We start from the raw sequence: 19,325 nt of genomic DNA on the forward strand, positions 1-19,325 counted from the left end.
GGGAAGAGGACATGAACAGACACTTCTCCCAGGAAGAAATACAAATGGCCAACAGATATATGAAAAGATGCTCATCTTCACTAGTTATTAGAGAAATGCAAATTAAAACTACAATGAGATACCACCTCACACCTGTTAGATTAGCTATTATCAACAAGACAGGTTAATAGCAAATGTTGGAGAGGCTGTGGAGAAAAAGGAACCCTCATTCACTGTTGGTGGGAATGTAAATTAGTACAACCATTATGGAAGAAAGTATGGTGGTTCCTCAAAAATTAAAAATAGAACTACCATATGACCCAGCAATCCCTCTACTAGGAATATACCCCCATAACTCAAAAACACTGGTACGTAAAGACACACGTAGCCCCATGTTCATTGCAGCATTGTTCACAGTGGCCAAGACATTGAAACAACCAAAAAGCCCGTCAATAGATGACTGGATAAAGAAGATGTGGTACATATATACTATGGAATACTACTCAGCCATAAGAAAGGATGACATCGGATCATTTACAACAACATGGATGGACCTTGATAACATTCTACTAAGTGAAATAAGTAAATCAGAAAAAAACTAAGAACTATATGATTCCATACATAGGTGGGACATAAAAATGAGACTCAGGGACATGGACAAGAGTGTGGTAGTTACGGGGGTGGGGAGGGGAAGGGAAGGGGCAGGGGGAGAGGAGAGGCACAACGAAAACCAGATAGAAGGTGACGGAAGACTATATGACTTTGGGTGATGGGGATGGAACATAATCAAATGTCAAAATAACCTGGAGATGTTTTCTCTGAACCTATGTACGCTGATTTATCAATGTCACCCCATTAAAATTAATTTTAAAAAAAATCAAATGATTCTTTTTTTAGTCACTTCATATTCATTTTGAAATCTCCTCTAATTTTTGTGAGCAATGTATTTTATGGCCTTTCCAAGTACCCTAGAAAGGGAATCTTGAGTTCAATGGGACCTTGAGGACTTCTGTCTGTGCTCCTGAAAGAATCATTTGTGGTTTTAAAGGCTTCCAAAAAAAGGGGTGCTATTACTTTCTACAGAACTCCATTCTAATGTTCACTGACCCATGAGGTCAACATATGAAATCACCAAGCCTTTGCTCTTGGTTTAGAATTTAGCTGGAGCAGCTGGTAGTGTCTTTAAGTATTTTAAACAAATGTCCCAAAATCTAGGTCGCGAATTATAATGCACTTCTTCCTTCGCTCTGAGCACAGACAAGCCAGTTCCAGAGCTCATGAGTGTTACCTCTGTTGTGTCCTTATTCTGGCTGGCTGGAGGGCCCTTGTCACCAGCCTCGGCACAAGAGGCAGCCTGTACTCTTCGGCCCCGTCTTGCTCTTTTCACAGGCAGCCGGCGCTCAGGCTCGGAGCTGCCCCTCAGGGTGACAGCCCTCCGGGGCCTGGCAGAGGGGACTTCAGCTGAAGAAGTGTCTGTCTGGTCATCCCGCAGCTCGGAGCCAGTTTCCTCACTCCCAGTGTCATCATCCATAGCATCCACATCCTCTTCTTCACTTTCCTACAAAGGAGGGAAATGCGTGGAGTGAAGTCAAAGGAGCCTTTGTGAACACAAAAGGCGCCTGTAATCCTAGATCTCTGTCTGCCCAGGCAGCCCTGTGGAAACCACTTGGTGAAGTCTCTGAGGGTTGATCTGAAGGTCCCAACCAGGGTCCCAACTGTAACCCTTCCTTAGCTAGAGCAGCTGATAATGTTAAATCTGTTTTCAATAAATAAGGAGCAGGGTTCCTGGCATCTCATGTTTCCAACCATTCAGCACCAAACTTCCACTGTGGCCTTCACTGTGAGGCCATCAAGCTTGCCTGACAAGGCCCTGTGTCCCTGTGGAGTGCGAGAAGGTTCTTTGGGTATGGCATACCTCCCCTGAGCCTGCCGCAAAGTCCACAGTGGAAGACCTTCGTTTCTTCTGCACAAAAATGGATTTTCGCCGTTTCCTACGCCTGGCTGGTTTTGGGTGGCCACTTTCAATGTTGCTTTCCCCAATTGGAGGCTTAATGATCTTCTTTCTCTTTCCATAATAATAGGCTACAAGGAGAGACAGAATTAAAAGAAGTTTTAAAGGTAACACATGTACACACATGAACAGAGTAGACAGGCAAGAGGGAGAGGAGATTCCTGCAATTCTTCCATGAATGACCACATGTGCAGAATGAAATGGGGAGATTATATATACATATATATATAAAGTAGAAGAAAAGTCACACTCTGTGTAGTGTTTCAAGTCTGTTCCAATTCTTAGTTCTGACACACAAGTTGACAAATCCCAGCTGGTTGGGACTACAGAGCACTGACCGTGCTTTGGGACCTATTGATTCCCTAGGAACTGGCTAGAACATGTGCTGGCAGAGCCAATGTCCAGGTCACTGTGACAGGCATGCAGATACCCCTCGGACTAAGGAAAACCGAGGGGAGACATGGAAAAAGCGGAAGGAGGGTCAGAGGGCGTTCTCAGGGCCCATGTCATCTGTGGTGCAGGTGTCTGCAAGAGGCTGACACATGGAGGTGACCAGAATAGGGCAGGAGAGGGCCTGGGGAAGAGGAAGTCACCAATGCAATGGGGAGATAAATGGGAGAGGCGAGTGCTTGGTCAGAAGGAGGGAGGTTCTTGCAGGGAAGAGGTCAAAGCAAAGGCAGTGTTGCCTGTGGTAGCGATGCTCATGGTGGAGAAGCAGACACAGTCAGGAGCAAAGCAAGTGCAGAATGCTTTCCACCCTCAAACCACTCTACTCGAGAGAGTCTGAGGAAAGTGCTATAAATGGGGAAACAGATTGAGACAAGGAGGTTGCTCCATATAAAGAAGAGCAATAAAAGACTCATTATGTTCCTTAGTGTTAAAAACCAAGAAGTAATTCTGGTTACTAGCCATCACTAACAACCTGTTATATTGTGCTCTTATTTCAATCCACTGAAATTCATGACCATACATACACCCCCATTTCTTGTTTGCCAGTGCCTACCAGCAATAATTCATCCCGATTTTTATTACCCCACCCCTTCCTTACGACAGGCTAGAAAATACACATCTGCCATAGCAAATCATAGAGAATTTTTCCATAGTAATTCCTATGAAAAACTATTCCCATAGTTGTTTAAAAACCCACAATCACCAAGTACATGACCCCGCAGTTAAGACCTACAGACCCACCTTCTGTCCATGATTTGTACTCACTGTATTTGGTTTTGGTATGAATGGAGCAGTTTTCTGGGCAGTTTTCAGAAACCAGCACAGGACTGAACAAATTTGGACAGCACTCCAGTTTGGCACAAACTCGTCTGCAGAAGTCCGCTACTTGGTCAGAAGTACGCACAATCTTGGCCACGGCCCTGTATGTTTTGCCCCTGTACCTAGAAGGAAAGAAGAAAAAGAGATGGCAAGATCACAGAATTACTCCGATCTATTTATACAGCCTATCCCAAAGTCCCCCTTTATTTGTTTATTTATTTATTTATTTTTAGCGAGAGAGACAGAGAGAGGGACAGACAGGCAGGAAGGGAGAGAGATGAGAAGCATCAGTTCTTTGTTGTAGCAACTTAATTGTTCATTGATTGCTTTCTCATATGTGTCTTGACCAGGGGGCTACAGCAGAGAGAATAATCCCTTGCTCAATCCAGCCACCTTTGGGCTCAAGCCAGCGACCATGAGGTCATGTTTATGATTCCATGCTCAAGCCAGCAACCCCGCACTCAAGCTCGTGAGCCTGAGCTCAAGCTGGATGAGCCGTGCTCAAGCCGGCAGTCTCAGGGTTTCAAACCTGGGTCCTCTGTGTTCCATACTGACGCTCTATCCACTGCACCACCACCTAGCCAGGCACCCCTTTATTTTCTAACAATGAAGCAAGCATGTGTGATTTCCATGTCATTAATTTTATTGTTCTTTATGTTTCAAAAATATTTTAAAGAAATGCCACAATGTATGTGATAACAGTGCTAAGAGAGAACCAGCACAATACAGATTTCTATCTAACATATACTCACTGCGACAGATGTGATTTAACACCAATTCCAGATGCTGCTGGAATTTAGATATTGTCATTTGTTGCTTATCACTTTGGAGAGAAAAACTTTCTCCTGCCCAAGGAAAACCGTATAGAGTGAAGTTATCAACATAATACTGAAAAGCAAGTTGGATTCTTGTTTTAAAAATAAGTCCTTGCCTGACTAATGGTGGTGCAATGGATTGAGTGAGGCTTGGGACACTGGGGGCCTTGGTTTGAAACCCCAAGGTTGCTGTCTAGAGTGTGGGCTTGTTGGCTTGGGCATGCTGTTACCAGCTCAAGTGTGGGACCACTGACATGATCCCAAGGTCACTGGATTGAGCCCAAACGTCACTGGCTTGAGCCCAAGTTTGAGCCCAAGGTTGTTGGCTTAAGCAAGGGGTCACTGGCTCAGTTGGAATACCCCTCCTCCACCATCAAGGCACATATGAGAATAAACAACTGAAGTGAAGCAACTGTGAGTTGATACTTCTTATCTTCCTTCTCCCCCCTTCCTGTCTCTCTCTGTCTCAAAAAAGAAAAAAAAAAAGAAAAAAGAAAGTCTTGCAGGCCTCATCTAAATATTTTATAGTAATAATGATTAAATAATACCTGGCTAAAAAGATGAGCATTTGGAAATAGGTTTGAGTCACCTTTCAATATACTTTTTAAAACTACCATTGATATAGAATAATTATAAAGTTTTCAGTTGGCAACAGATCATAGGTCTTTTAGTCCACATTTATTAAGCTTAGGGTCCACTGAAATGAGAATGCATCAAAACAGCAGGGCTATTAAGCTATGCCTTGACGTGCACCCTAATTTTAAAATTGAGATTGTAAAGAAATTATTTTCCAGGAAAATAGCATGTGTTTGTAGCTCTGGCAGAGAACATGTTAGTTTTTGGAAAACAACCAAAGTCCAGAGGCAGGAACTACCAGGAAAGGCTGATGCTGCCAGGCAGTCAGGTGATGATATGAATGCTTCGCCAGCCTGTTCCTTCTCACACGCGCATGCTCAGGTCCCCGCAATCTGTTACAAGGAACAGTAGGGACACCAGGCAAATTGTGCAACATAAGGAGATCATCACTTTTGTAATTAGTGAGTAAAACATTAAGTTGAAAACCTAGGTCTGGCCCAGCCTAGTTAGCTCAGTGAGTTAAGAGCTTTGTCCCGAAACAACAAAGTTGAGGGTTCAATCCCTGGTCAGAACACATACAGGAAGCCAAGGAATGCACGACTGAGTGGATCAACAAATGAATGCTTCCCTTTCCCCTCTCCTCTCTCTCCCTTCTTTTGTCTTTCTAAAATCGATAAAATAAAAAAAAGCTAAGCCCTGGCTGGATAACTCAGTTGGTTGGAGTGTTGTCCTGGAGCACAGACATTGCTGGTCCAATTCCCCAGTCAGGGCACACACAGGAGCAGCTCAATGTTCCTGTCTCTTCCTGTCTCTCTTTCAAGACAAAAACAAAACAACAACAACAAAAAACAAACAAATCCTAGATCTGGTTCATTACAAAAAATGTGGCAGAGGAAATAAGTAGAATTTATTTATTGCGCCTGAATTTACTTCAACTTATCTTTTTCCTGTCCTTCTGAAGACCAGTTAAATATTTTCCCCCTTAAAAGTACATTTTTAAAGTATCAACAACAAAGAAACTAAATTCTAACTTCAGAAACTGGCCATCTCTGTCCTCCTTGTTCTTGTGTCCCTGAAGGCCATGCTTGCCCTTCCGTGTAGGAAGAACTAAAGAGCAATCCTTTGTAGATAAGATCATGCTTTAAGTCCCACAGCGTTGTACGCCTGTTGACTTTTCTAGGACCTCTACCAACCCCAGATGTAGAAACATCCCGACACTGAGAAGATGGCTGCCTGGCTCACTGTGGGTGGTTCTTGCTTACTGCTTTCATTGTGTTTCATAATAAACACAATGTGAACACAGCATATCGTTAATGGTGGTGGAAACAGAGAATAAAAATTTAGTTTTACTCTACATTTTCCTTCTCAGTTTTTTTCCCCACCACAATTTTGGTGTTCCTGGGGCTCTCTATTCTAAAGAGCTCAATATCAAGGTTCTTAAAGTTCCTTTACAATAGTAAAATAACAGAAGGTAAAAAAGGCAGGAGAATCGTGAAAACTGGGTCAACATTCAAACTATGGCAGTAGGGGCCAGAGGCAGGTAGGTATTTCTGTTCCCAGACCTCTGGTTCCCAAGCAGATGCCCCGAAACACAAGAGAGGGATATAAGGGGAAAGGGAACCAACACCACAGGAAATGGAAGGTGATGGCCCTTCCTTCCCCTTCTAAGTAGGATGATTCAGTGGGAGAAAGTGTCAGTAAAACCACTCACAATTGGGAAAAGCCAATCTGAATTTATGAAAACAGAACTACAGTATGGTTTAAAAGTAATGGACTTCTTTCCTCTCTCCTGCCCTTCTGGAGCAATTCTGTCTAAAGGCATGGTGGCGGTGGTAGGGGTGGGGGCTCTGGGCAAGGACAGTGTGCAGGCTGGGGGAGGCAGGGCAGAACCCACAGTGTCCCGGCTCAGGGTGTGGACACAGTGAGGGCCGCTGGAACCTCCCTGGCCTGAAGGGCTGGCTGTCCTGGTTTGAGCAGTGTTGTTGGCCGAGAAACTCCGGATATTGCCCCTTTGGGTTTGTCCTAGCTGCGAAAGCGGCCTTGCCCGCCTCCTTCTCTGGGAACAGCCCCCAGGCAATGACTAATCATGACAGGGGCATAATGGCCTGGCCACCTGGCCCAACTTGGGACAACCTCAGAGGGCCATTCTAATGCCAGAGCTGCCCATAGGCGACAGTTGATGCCTCCTTCCACCCAATCCGGTTTCCTTCCTCTCTCTTCCACAGGTGTCGGACCCAAGGGCCCTTCTTAATTACACACCATCTGGAAGGAGTCACACCTGAGGCAGGTGAGGCGGGCACATGGCAGCATTCTGTGCAGGCTGCTGCATTCTGAGCAGGGCAAGAACGTCTACATATCCCAGCACGGGTTGGGTGCCACGGCCTAGCACTGAGTGCTGGCCCCGAGTGGGCTGAGGGAAGAGACTAGAGCCACACCAGGGTCTGGTCAAATAAACAAACATACTGAAAGCAGTGTGGGTTGGGTTTCCATTTGTATTGGGGAGACTGGAGTATCAGGCCAACAACATACCTTCATATTAGTCTAGAGAAAGAATAGCCCTTTTATTCTGTACTTGCAATATTTCTTTAATTCCAAGATTGTTTCATAATGAACATTAAAATAACAAAAATAAATTTTGTTATACAATGAATCACACTACATGAAGCTTAATATGTATTTTCCATCAAATACTTATTTTTCAGAGCTATTAGTACAGGAATTATTTTCAGTATTTATTACAAATGTGGGAAAAAAAACTGTTTGCAACATCCAATTCTAGGATGAACCAATAATCTGGCTTGCTTTGGAATTGGTCAAATTAAAGCAACTGTTCAAACAATGTTTTGGGCTTTGTTTTGTTTTTTAATAAAGACATAGGAAACAGAGATATTGGCCTACCAAGCTACACAGGCAAAGGCAGCTCTGAGATTCTGCCCAACGGTGGGTTTTGAGGAGATGACAGCGTTTATGGAATACTGTCATTTCTATTTTCTCAAGGACTCTCCACCACATGACCATTATACACCTTTCAAGACAGAATGAATGGACAGGTGTCGGCAGCCCCCCCGCAGATAGAGATATGGGAGGGCCGCGGTGCCTTAACCAGCACTCAGGGCACTGGGGGGAGCTGGGAAGCTGCGTCCTTGTTCGCACATTTTCATTTTACCCCAGCTGAAAAGAAGAATCTGCCTTGTAGCTTTCTGTACCACAGAAGGCCTAAAAGCCGCATTGCAGTGGCATGATCTCGCAGGCAGGGTACTCGAGGAGAAAGCTCAGCAGCCTGGGATAATGCCGCTCCCTTTATCCGCTCACTATGAACCTGCAGAGAAAAACACTGAGCCATATAATTTATTAAATGGCCCAGCAAGGCTACTGTAAACACGAAGATAAGATTTTTAAGTAAGTATTACAAGTTTTGTGAAGAAAAAGAGGAAAATATTGAGAGGGACAAACAAGCTAGTGCACAGCAGAGAACTCGCTGGCATCATCGTCTCAGAAGGAAGGACACAAGGAGCTCAGGGGGCGATGCAGAGGTGACGCCCATCGCAGACCTCACGCCTGTCTCAGAGGCACACGTGGAAACAAATCGGACAGTCAGGGAACAACATGCAGACAGAGGAGGGATATTCTCCCTGGTTACCAATGTGGGGACCCACTCAGAACTCCAGAGTTGCTAAAAATTATTTTAAGATGAAGACATTTGAGATTCAGCAGATGCAGAAAGAAGCAGTTCTGGAGTTTCCATTATCTGACTAAAAGCAGAAACTTCTAAGAAATTAAAACTGCCATAAATTCCCCCTTTGAGGCAGCTTTTAATTATGGAGGAGAGACCAAGAGTAAATCCACCACAAATCCCCTCTCCGGGGAGGTTCACAGCCAAGACAGAAAGCAAGCTTGCACCACAGAAACAAACATTATCACATTTCTTATCTCCCATTTGTTCTCCTACAAATAAAAAAACAAATTTGTCTTTCCTAAAGAAGCCAATCTCTTCTTCCCCTGGAGGCCTTTTCTCCAACCTCCTTCTTCCCACTAAGTTGGGTATAACGTAGGTGTAAGTTTCAATTCCTAACTGCCCTTCTCTCTTACGTGTCCCCGAGCACTCCAACGTGTACATACATTGTGCCAGTAAATTAACTGTCTTCTCTCTTGCCAACCGGTCTTCTGTCAGTCTAATTTGTGAACTCCCAGGTAATGAACATGAGGGCAGAGAAAGGCTTTTCTTCCTTGACATCAATAAGGAAGCATGAGTGGCCTTCCAATATCTTTTGACCAACCAAAGTAGAGAATTATTTCCACATACGTGTGCATGTGCACACAGCAGGGTACAGAATGATGGTGACGATGGAGAAACAAGAGTGCTGGAAAAAATGGTCTCTTCTTTTTTGGTAAAGTTGAGAAAAATCAAAATGGATTTTGAGTCGGAAGAAATACAAAGTGAAAAGACCAACACTAGCCTAACGATCTATTCATAACCATCAGCATGGTTCAGGTGGGAAGGTATCTATTTGGCCTAAGTTATATCATTCATCTGCAATATAACTCGTATCAGGACCTTCCCACAAAATCTTGGTAGGTAGTGAGAGGGTGTTAGAATGGAGAGCAAGAAGGTTCCAGGCCATCAAGTAGAACTCACATCCTCATTTACTGAAAGGAGAATGAAAAGGGGAAAGGGTGGTAACCCTGATAACTGCAGAAATAAAAAGCTTCAAAGACTGTGAGGAAATCATTCTTTTCATTAGCAACAAGAAAATATGGTTCTGATTTCCCTCAAAACTTCATTGGTCACATCAACCGAACTAGGGTTCTATACTGGTTCACTCACTGGTTTTCACTCTCACTATACCCAATTCTTCAGAAATTTCTTTCTTTTTTCTTGATCCCTGTGTTTTGTCATGAGAACTCTGTGCAATAAGTGGGGTGTACTGTTTTATTTTAGGAAGGTCATGTCTAATTCAGAACATCCTAAACTGGTCTGTGTTTGAACCAGAAACACCATGTCCATAATCTGATGAATTTAAGCACACACACAGAAATCCAGTCTTATCTTCACATACTGGTTCATCTCCCTGCTTCACCTAACGTGCACAGTATATGTGTTCGGGAGGGCAAACTGAATAAATATGAGCAAGGTAAAAATTAACAAACAGAGAAACAAAATTCTTTTCAGCATAAAGTCTCAGTTTGGGAATCCTTTTTCACGTATATCTCATAGTCAATTATTACATCTTACTATTCATAAAATACAAACATGAATAAAAGGCCCTCAAAAAGTAAAATAAAAAAACCATACATTTGTCATTGCTTATGAAAAATAAGAAACCAGAATATCTTTCACATAAAGCTGAGAATGACTCACCTAAAAGTAAAGATTTAACTATATCCTTGCTTCTGCCTAGATGACAGTCTAATTCACTTGAAATTATATCAGGACATCTCTTTAAGTATTCTGAATAATTGTAAGGAATGATGGGGAAAATCTACTCAGTCTCCATCCAGCTTTTATTAAGACTGTCACAAAAGCTACTAAGCCATTCAAAGAAAAGTTTTTTCCCCACCAAGATTCTATAATATGTTAGGAAACGTGTTTAAATGTCTCTAGATGCATAGAGCTGAATTTTATTTTATTCCTACTAAGTTATAGCCTAAATTCCTCCTCCTGAAATTCAGAATAATGTCAGTCAATTTAAGACACTTCAATTCATCAACAGGAAAGAATTTTCCCTTCCAGAACAGCTGCAATGAACTACAGCAGAATGCATGTTTCCTTCGGCATTACAGCCACTTCATGGTCTTGCCTTGCCACGAAGACTCAGAATATGACAGACTCCTTACATGGTGCTCAAATATTAGCATAATTTGTTTTGAGATAAAAGTATGGTTGTTGGATAAACAGAAGAGGGAAAAAAACCACTGAGGAACAATTGCAGGTGACAGTGTTAGTTTTTCTTCTATTTATAAGTCAAACCGTTTCAGTGGCTCCTCCATCCTCTCAAGTAAATAGGTCTTTATTCTTTAGAAGTAAAACCCATCAGGAACCCCGAGATGCTTGGTGACAGCATTCATAAGCCCCATGGAGGATCTTCTGCCCTTTCTTCCTTAAACACTCTGTAATGTCATAATTCTGCAACCACAATCAAGACGGCTGAATGCCTTAAATGTTGGTCTCTTCTTGCTAATTTATTCATGACAGAAACCATGTCAGCCTCTCAGCTAAATGGGGAGAAGCAAACTCTCTCTTCTCCCATGTGCAACAAAGAAATAGCAGAAGTTATCAAGATCTCAAAAGTTGTGGTTTTATATCAGAAGGAAACAGGTGAATCAACACGCAGTATTAGAACAGGCATGTTCCCACTGACTGTAAATCTGTCATAATTAGCAGCTGCTCTGAGATGCTACTGTGATCCCGCATATGTGAAACCCAGTTCAGACAGACACTTTTCTCCCAAGTTGCTGTGTAAGATTTTGCTAAGGAACTCACTGTCATATTTGGTATAACAGGTAATATGTTACCTTTACAATACAGCACAGCTGGATCTCACAATGTCTGTTTTGATTGTATCAGGCTGGATTTAATAAAGGCTCTGATCAACTTGGTAACAGGAAAATGTGTACAAACACTGCAAAATGAACATTCCCTGTTGTTTTGGTATCTGGAGCAAGTTTCTGGCTCACCCAGGAGTAGGAGAGATTTTAATAAAATTTGTTTTTTTTATCAGTAATTTTTTTTTCTTTTACTATTTCCATACCCATTAGATGTATATTTTTTCTTCTTTTTCCAAGTGAGAGGAGGGGAGATAGATTCCCACATGCACCCCAACTGGGATCCACCCAGCAGCCCCCATCTGGGGCTGACAGTCTGCCCATCTGGGCCACTGGCAACCAAGCTATTTTTTTAGTGCCTGAGAGAAAGGCTCCACAGAGCCATCCTCAGTGCCTAGGGCCAATGCACTTGAACCAATCGAGCCATAGCTGTGGGAGGGGAAGAAAGAGAGAGAAAGAGAGAGAGAGAGAGAGAAAGAGAAAGAGAAGGGGGAGAGGAAGGAGTGGAGAAGCAGATAGTTGTTTCTCCTGTGTGCCCTGACCGAGAATCGAACCTGGGACATCCAGAAGCCAGGCTGACGCTCTACCACTGAGCCAACCAGCCAGGGCTCATCAGATGTAGTTTGAATGTACTGAATGTTATAGAAAAAAATTTTTAAATGAGCAAGCATTAACAAGGATTTCTGTAATTATTTGCTCAGGCTTTCTGCCACTACGATGAACTGACCTTATGATAAAGTGAACAACACGTTTTACTATTGCTGATGTCAACCCCTTAAATAAGGTAGAAATATATGAAATATTACATTGTGAAAAATAGTTTTTTTTTTCTGGGCTAATTGTGAAGCTCATTTAAATATTTCTAGGGAAAGAAAGAAAAAATGAGATATGGTACTATCTTGTACTGACATGCCACTTCATACAAATAAATTTCTCCCTATTTCCATATATTCCCTTTAACTTTTGTGATATGGCAGAGTATCAGTAGATCACAAATGACTTTTACTGAATCTAGAATTACAGAGATGTTCAAAAACAACATTAGGAAATGCTGAGTGGGTAACTGACAAAAAAATGTTGAAGAATAATGCAGTATCTCAATATCTCCTCTTAGTACCAGAGTAAGTTAACTGCAGAGCAAATAATTACTGCTCATGCAAATTACTTAATATTCCTCACCTTCCACTGAGAATAAGGTAGCTACTTCCTTTAAAGGAGGGCTTATACATATGCTAGCCACTGAAAAGGGGTTCTTTCAAATAGCATCACTTCCAAATGTTACATCTAAGCAATGTATTATTTCACTTACACGGGAAGCTGACCAGTAAATCTGTTTGAAAAGCATAACTGAATGTAAAATGCCCTAACCAAAGCAATTATGAAACATACATTTATCTGGAGAAATGGATCTTTCTCTATCTGCCACCTAAACAACCAAGTTCAAGCTTACTGATCCAGCTGGTGTTGTCAGTTTTAGGGTTCAAGAAACTTAAAGCAAAGTAAAAAGAGCACATTTACAATTAGCTTGTTTCCAAATAAAGGAAAAAATGAGCAACTACATGTCAACTGGCAGCCCATTTGCCAAACCAAACAGAGGAATGGGTTCCTCTCAGCTTTTACAATGATCAACTCTTAGACTAAAGGTCTACATCTGGCTTAATTAAACTCTTCACGGTATCAAGTACTAAGAGCAGCTAATAAGTAGTGTATAATATTGATCAGGTATATCCTCCCTTTTATAAAATTTTCCCCTTTTGATCATATAATCTATTGGCTCTGAATACAGTATGTTTTAATTCTGAGTGTTTAATATGGTAGGTATATATTGAGCAACTCTCTCGTTCACTTCAGCAATTGTGAGTCTCAAGGCAACTCTGTGGAACAAAATGTCAATAATCAGCACGCAGTACACAGACTTGCAGAAAGACAGGCTCTCCTTTTGTTTCCATTTCTCTGGGCTACATTAGAAAGAGGAACAACAAAGGAGTGGGCCAAATATTATAGAAACCCTTGTTTTCGAAAACTGAAAACAACTTACTTTGCCTTCAGTGTCTCCTCCTGGAAATTCCAGTGTGGATCTTCCACCAGTTGTAATTCCCTTAATACCCTCCCAGGCTTGTAAGCTGCATTGATTATCATGCTAAGAACCTGTAGGGGGATAAAAATTGCAATGAACTTCAATTGTAGACATTCCTGCTAACACGAGGATGCTTTGAAAATCACCCTGTTGACCCAAGAAGTATTTGCTGGGTTCATCTCCATTAGGTAGAGGCTGGGAAGACACTGGATAAGGCATTCTACAGGCTCATCATCAATGGGGGAAAAATGGCAGTAAAATCCAATTCCTCTGCTGGTTTAGAGGAGATGGCAGACTGTCACACACATCTCTGATTGCGGAAAGACTCAGCCATCTTCCAGTGTGTGTGTGTGTTCCATGTCGTTGAGCTACTCTGACCCCTGGGTCCCCTGTGAGTGAGCGCTGTCGACAGCGTGCTCTCCTCCACAACTCGGCTCAGCTCCTGCACAGCTCTGCCTACAGCTTCCAAAGAGCCACCGATTATTCTCCAACAGCAATACTCTTCAGTAGGACCAGCTACTAAGAATTTCATTTTATTCCTTTTTAAAAAATAATTATTTTTTTTATTTATTCACTTTAGAGAAGAAAGAGAGAGAAAGTGAGAAGGGGGAGGAGGGAGGAGCAGGAAGCATCAACTTCCATATGTGCCTTGACCAGGCAAGCCCAGGGTTTTGAACCCGTGACCTCAGTGTTCCAGGTCAATGCTTTATCCATTGCGCCACCACGGGTCAGGCTCATTTTATTCTTAAAAATAAATTTCAAAAGGCATCAATAAGACGAAGACAACAAGCTCATGCCAACACTTATGGGGAGACTTCACTTCCCTGTAAGCAGGGATATAATTATGTGAAACTCACCTGATGCTGCCCCAATTTATGGACATTTCACCCCAGGGCAATTCTCTGAGGGAAGGCAGTGTTTCAAAAGAAAGTCTGGAACATCCAACACCAAACTATACTTTATTTCCTCAAATTACCCTTTCAGTCCTAAGTCCCATGTCCAAGAAAATAAACATGTTGTCGCTGCCTACTGTGTCACCCCTGCAAGAACCAGACACTTCCCTTCCAAAGCCCCAACTGCATGCTCTGGGAGATGACATGTCCCTATTAATCATAATGTGCTTCTCACATGACAAGAACAGGAAACTTAGATTCCTAGGAGTCCTCAACTTTCCAAAAAGCAAATCATCATTAACAATGAACATTTATAAGTTCTGGCATGTTCATGAGTCGCTGTTATTTGGATAAAAAACTGAAAGAACGTGAAGGTGTAATGCAATGCCCAAAGGAATCTGAGACCTATGACTGAGTGCCACCAAATGCCCACTTGTCAGGCTCTGCCCTGTGCTAGGCTCCAGCAGTACGCACACAGCGACAGGACACAACAGCTGCCACTCCTGAAGGCCCTCCCAGTCCAGAAGAAGGACAAGCCAGGCACTGAGCTCATGTCTCATGTTTCAGAGCAAAACACCAATGAAAGAGCAATAAAAGTACCATATTAAAATGGGACACTAGCATTGCCAAAGCACCTATAATGTTTTGGAGGAGACCAGCACACTACTAATGGGGAAAAAGGAGAGTCAAACATGTTAGAAGAATTTTCATATTTTGGTTTTCATGTATCTGACGTGTTCTAGAAGGTAACTGGCATGGTGTGTACTATGATTTAATTCTTAGAAACAATAAGATCCTCTAGAGCTGAGGATTTGACCTTAAAACATTTTATACTACGCAGGCAGCATGGCAACCACCCTTTCTTTGCTTGAGTAGCACTTTGTTACGTTCCCAGCATTCTGTGACTCTCCATCAAGAAAACGTGATTTAGCTACAGCGTTAAAAGTCCAGGACAAAGCAGAACAAGCAGTTTGGGTGTATTTATGTTTTCTATATTAAAGTAATCATCTGATTTTATTATTTACTGTCAGTACAATTTACAGAGACCGAGTTTAAAAATAAATCTAATTAAAACTGGCTGAAATAATGTGTAAAGTGTTTATCAACAGACAACAAAATTTCAACTGATTTTTTCATTGCGTTTCACCGAGAAAACCCCAGAGCTACATGTTATTTGCTGCATATCAAAATGCATTTTGTGGCTGTGAAAAGAAAATGCCTTCTAGAGTTCAATTCAATCTGGAAACGGGCGGCAATTAAATTGTAAAAAGCATATGATATGGAAAAATTCTCCCTTGACTTTTTCTAATGCCACATCATTCGTCTCTGAATTCAACAAACTCCCTATAAAACTTTGAAATTGTGAGCTGAATAATTTTTGTACACATGGCATCTTAGTGTATTGTAGTTACATACATGAAAATCATTGAGTTGACAGATGTTATTACTATCCAGAGTTAGACTGAATGACTGTACCTTGTAAAACATTGGAACTCAGTTCATTATGGTCTTGATCAGAAAGTGGAGCAATGACCCTGCCTCCAATTAACTAACAGGACATAATCCATACTGCAGCAATGCCTCACTCAATTTCTTGAGAGTCCATGACATGTTTGTTGAGAACACACTTCTATACTGACACCCCCACACTGTGTTATATAGCAGAAAGGCAATAACCTTTGCAACTGGACAGATACCAGATCAAATCGAGTTCCATCCCTTTAGGCAAGATGAGTCTTTAAGCAAGATGCTTGATTACATTTCCTCCTCTATATAGTGGGGACACTGCCATTTATCTGATTCATAATGAAGGGAATCAGAACATGCCACTTCAAAAATATGCCCCTTTGACATTAGATTATTGTGCAGTGAAGGCAAGTGAGAAACAGTAGACACAAAAGAACTCTCTGCCCTCCTTCTTTCTGTCTATAAGCAGGGCATACATTTTCCTTTGTAAAGATGTCTGTCTCCTCTCCCATACCAGGAAGAGAAAGATGGCACAGAGATGACTCTGCACAAACAAACCTCACGGAAGGAACCCTCACCCTGCTCATTCTCCTGTATGTCCTGCAGCGACACTCTAGAAGCCCAACCCCTTTCCCTCTGCCTTATCATCTCTCCAGAATTTATTGCCTTTTATTAAAACAGTATGTAAAAATCTTTTATTTCTTTTTTGTGAGGCCTGTGTGCATTCAAAATAAATCCTTTCTCCCATTAATCTGTCTTCTATCAGTTTAATTTGCAGGCCCCAGCCAGAGTTTAAGAGAGTAGAGAAAAAAAATTTTCCTTTTCTACAAACAATAGGGATATTATCAGAAATAAAAGAGGTAACAATTTGACATGTCAAAATAGTTAAAGGTAGCCCTTCCTCTCAATAACAATGCCGCTTTCATCAACCCAAGAAATAAACTCTCCGGTGCTTTCAGCCTCTCTATCCCCATTGGCCCATATTTATCTTTCTCTTATATTTCTACAAAATAACTTTCCTTAGAAGCTCCTGACTTTCTTATTGCTGCTTCTTTACAAAACCAAATAGCTCATAAAAATAACTTATACTTTCAAATTTATTCCTCTTCAATTCAATTCGCAGCCTACCCAACTCTAGTTTCCTCTCTAGCCACCAACAAAAATGCTTTGGGAAGGCCCTGGCCGGTTGGCTCAGCGGTAGAGCGTCGGCCTAGCGTGCGGAGGACCCAGGTTCGATTCCCGGCCAGGGCACACAGGAGAAGCGCCCATTTGCTTCTCCACCCCTCCGCCGCGCTTTCCTCTCTGTCTCTCTCTTCCCCTCCCGCAGCCAAGGCTCCATTGGAGCAAAGATGGCCCGGGCGCTGGGGATGGCTCTGTGGCCTCTGCCCCAGGCGCTAGAGTGGCTCTGGTCGCAACATGGCGACACCCAGGATGGGCAGATTATCGCCCCCTGGTGGGCAGAGCGTCGCCCCTGGTGGGCGTGCCGGGTGGATCCCGGTCGGGCGCATGCGGGAGTCTGTCTGACTGTCTCTCCCCATTTCCAGCTTCAGAAAAAATGAAAAAAAAAAAAAATGCTTTGGGAAAGGGCCCCAGTGACCTAACATCAAGTCTAGTGAGTGTTTCCATCTTCCTGGACCTCAGAGCCATCTGACAGCGCACTCCACTGCCCAGGCCTGCTCCGCCTCTTTGTTTTCCTACCTCTGCTCCTTCAGGAAGGAGAGTTTGTTCAGAAAATGGTAGTGGGCCAGGGTACGGGGAAGAGGGGAGGAGTAATCAAAGGGAAGAAGAGATCAAGAGGTAACAAGAGCATAAGTGCTCTTCTCAGGGAAAGGAGCAAACACTGCAATAGTGTTTGGTACAAAGGAGTCACTCAATAGTTGTCAGCATACCTCTCCCTCTCCTTCCCTTCCAAGTACAATGTCAGCACTCAAAATATTATGACAATCAATAGGATTTTTCTTCTGTTCTCTTCATGAAATTGTTATTCCATGATTTCCTTTCACATTCGCACGTTTTTTTGTTTGTTTCTTTTTTTTGTGACAGAGAGAGAAACAGGGACAGACAGACAAAAAGGGAAAGAGATGAGAAGCATCAAGTCTTCTTTGTGGCACCTTAGTTCTTCATTGATTGCTTTCTCCTATGTGCCTTGACCATGGAGGGTGGGGGCTACAGCAGAGTCAATGACCTCTTGCTCAAGACAGTGACCCTGGGCTTCAAGCTTGGGCTCAAGCCAGCAACCATGGGGTCATGTCTATGATCCTACACTCAAGCCAGAACCTTGCGCTCAAGCTGGCAACCTCGGGGTTTCAAACCTGGGTCCTCTGCATCCCAGTCCAATGCTCCATCCACTGTGCCACAGCCTGGTTTGGCTCATATTCGCTCTTGTGAAAATTCCCCCCAAACCAAAAGCAAGTTAATTTCCAACCTTAACTATATCCTGTGCTTAAAGTTACATCTGTGTTGAAAGTGCAAGGAATCACTTAATATTGAAAAATCAAACCTTTGAGTGTCAAAATTAGAAAACACTGCAGAATGCAAATATGGCTCCCACAGCCTGGGTTCAGCTGATTCAATGGGAAGATGACAGCTCCTGACTTTGAAGGTTTATAATGTGCGTAATTCTAGTGACCAGAGGGAGTGTGCTCTTTGGGTCAGACTTGCAGAGACAAACGGACCCACAAGGACACATGAAGGAGAACATTCTTTCTCTTCAGGGGTCAGAGAAAAGCTCTGGATAAAAAGGAGTTTTCCCTCACATGTTCAAGGTTCCAACAGACCTTCCCACTTTGCAGTCCAAGCCCATGGTAATAACAATTAGTTTTTACAAAAATCAGCACCATTGAAAGCCCTCATGGCCTAAAATATTTCTTCTTTTCAATTTCAAAATCAGATGGAATGGAATTTTATGAATACTTTCTTTAAAGTAAAATAATATTTTTTTATTTAATCAGCACTTTATCAATAGAGTTTCACTAATTAATGGGATCTTATGTGAAAATTTTCAAAAGGAATAAAATGAGATTCAGCCTTCTAACGCTTGGTCTTGTCAATACAACGGGAGGCTCAGTGAGTCGCAGGACAAACAAGCCAGGCTTTTAGTGCTGGAACTAGATTTAAATGGAGAATGTGAAGTAAGTCCTAAGCCCTTGCCTAGAGGAGTCTGGGGGTCAGAAGAATTATACAGCAGCTGTAATTCTTCTCCTAGAATTCTATCAAGCCTGCCCTCCACACCAGAGGTCTACATTGCATCAACCATGAATAAACACCATCAAAATCAGCAAGATGTGTTTGTAAGAGATGAGCCACGAGGCTTCTCCTCCCATTAGTACTAACATAACCTTCTAACAATGCCAGAGAAAAGCAGGAAACAAGATAGGAAAAGAAGTTATTTACTCTCAAAAATGGGTGTTTTCATTGTCTCCACTCTGTCTAATACAATCACAAAAGATTATCTAATGATAACCATTATGTTCATCTCTACTTCTGTTATTAGTTAAAAAAAAACTTTAATAATAACAACAGCAATCTGACATTCTACCAGGTGGAGAACTCTATTGCTTAGGCCAAAACGAGCTTTGATCTTTATTTAGATTCTTAACACAAGGTTGACCTCCTGGGCAACCTTCCTGGAGAGGAGGCACTCCCTCCTGGTGTTTCCCTGTGGGCAGGCTCCCACACTCCTGCACCAATAAACT

General features: G+C 42.3%; 1 protein-coding gene across 8 annotated transcripts in view; it reads right to left on the minus strand.

The window, feature by feature from the left end:
- SFMBT2 (Scm like with four mbt domains 2) overlaps positions 1 to 19,325 on the minus strand; it is a 251,723-nt gene that overhangs the window by 18,408 nt on the left and 213,990 nt on the right. For all 8 annotated transcript variants that reach the window (XM_066279374.1, XM_066279376.1, XM_066279375.1 and 5 more), the window contains 4 exons: positions 13,232 to 13,341; positions 3,206 to 3,381; positions 1,895 to 2,061; positions 1,268 to 1,537 (listed from right to left, as the gene is read on the minus strand). In XM_066279374.1, coding sequence (XP_066135471.1) covers positions 1,268 to 1,537; positions 1,895 to 2,061; positions 3,206 to 3,381; positions 13,232 to 13,341 — 723 coding nt within the window. The remainder of the gene's footprint in view (positions 1 to 1,267; positions 1,538 to 1,894; positions 2,062 to 3,205; positions 3,382 to 13,231; positions 13,342 to 19,325) is intronic.

The sequence above is a fragment of the Saccopteryx bilineata genome, chromosome 5, assembly GCF_036850765.1.
Source record: "Saccopteryx bilineata isolate mSacBil1 chromosome 5, mSacBil1_pri_phased_curated, whole genome shotgun sequence".
Classification (NCBI taxonomy): Eukaryota; Metazoa; Chordata; class Mammalia; order Chiroptera; family Emballonuridae; genus Saccopteryx; species Saccopteryx bilineata.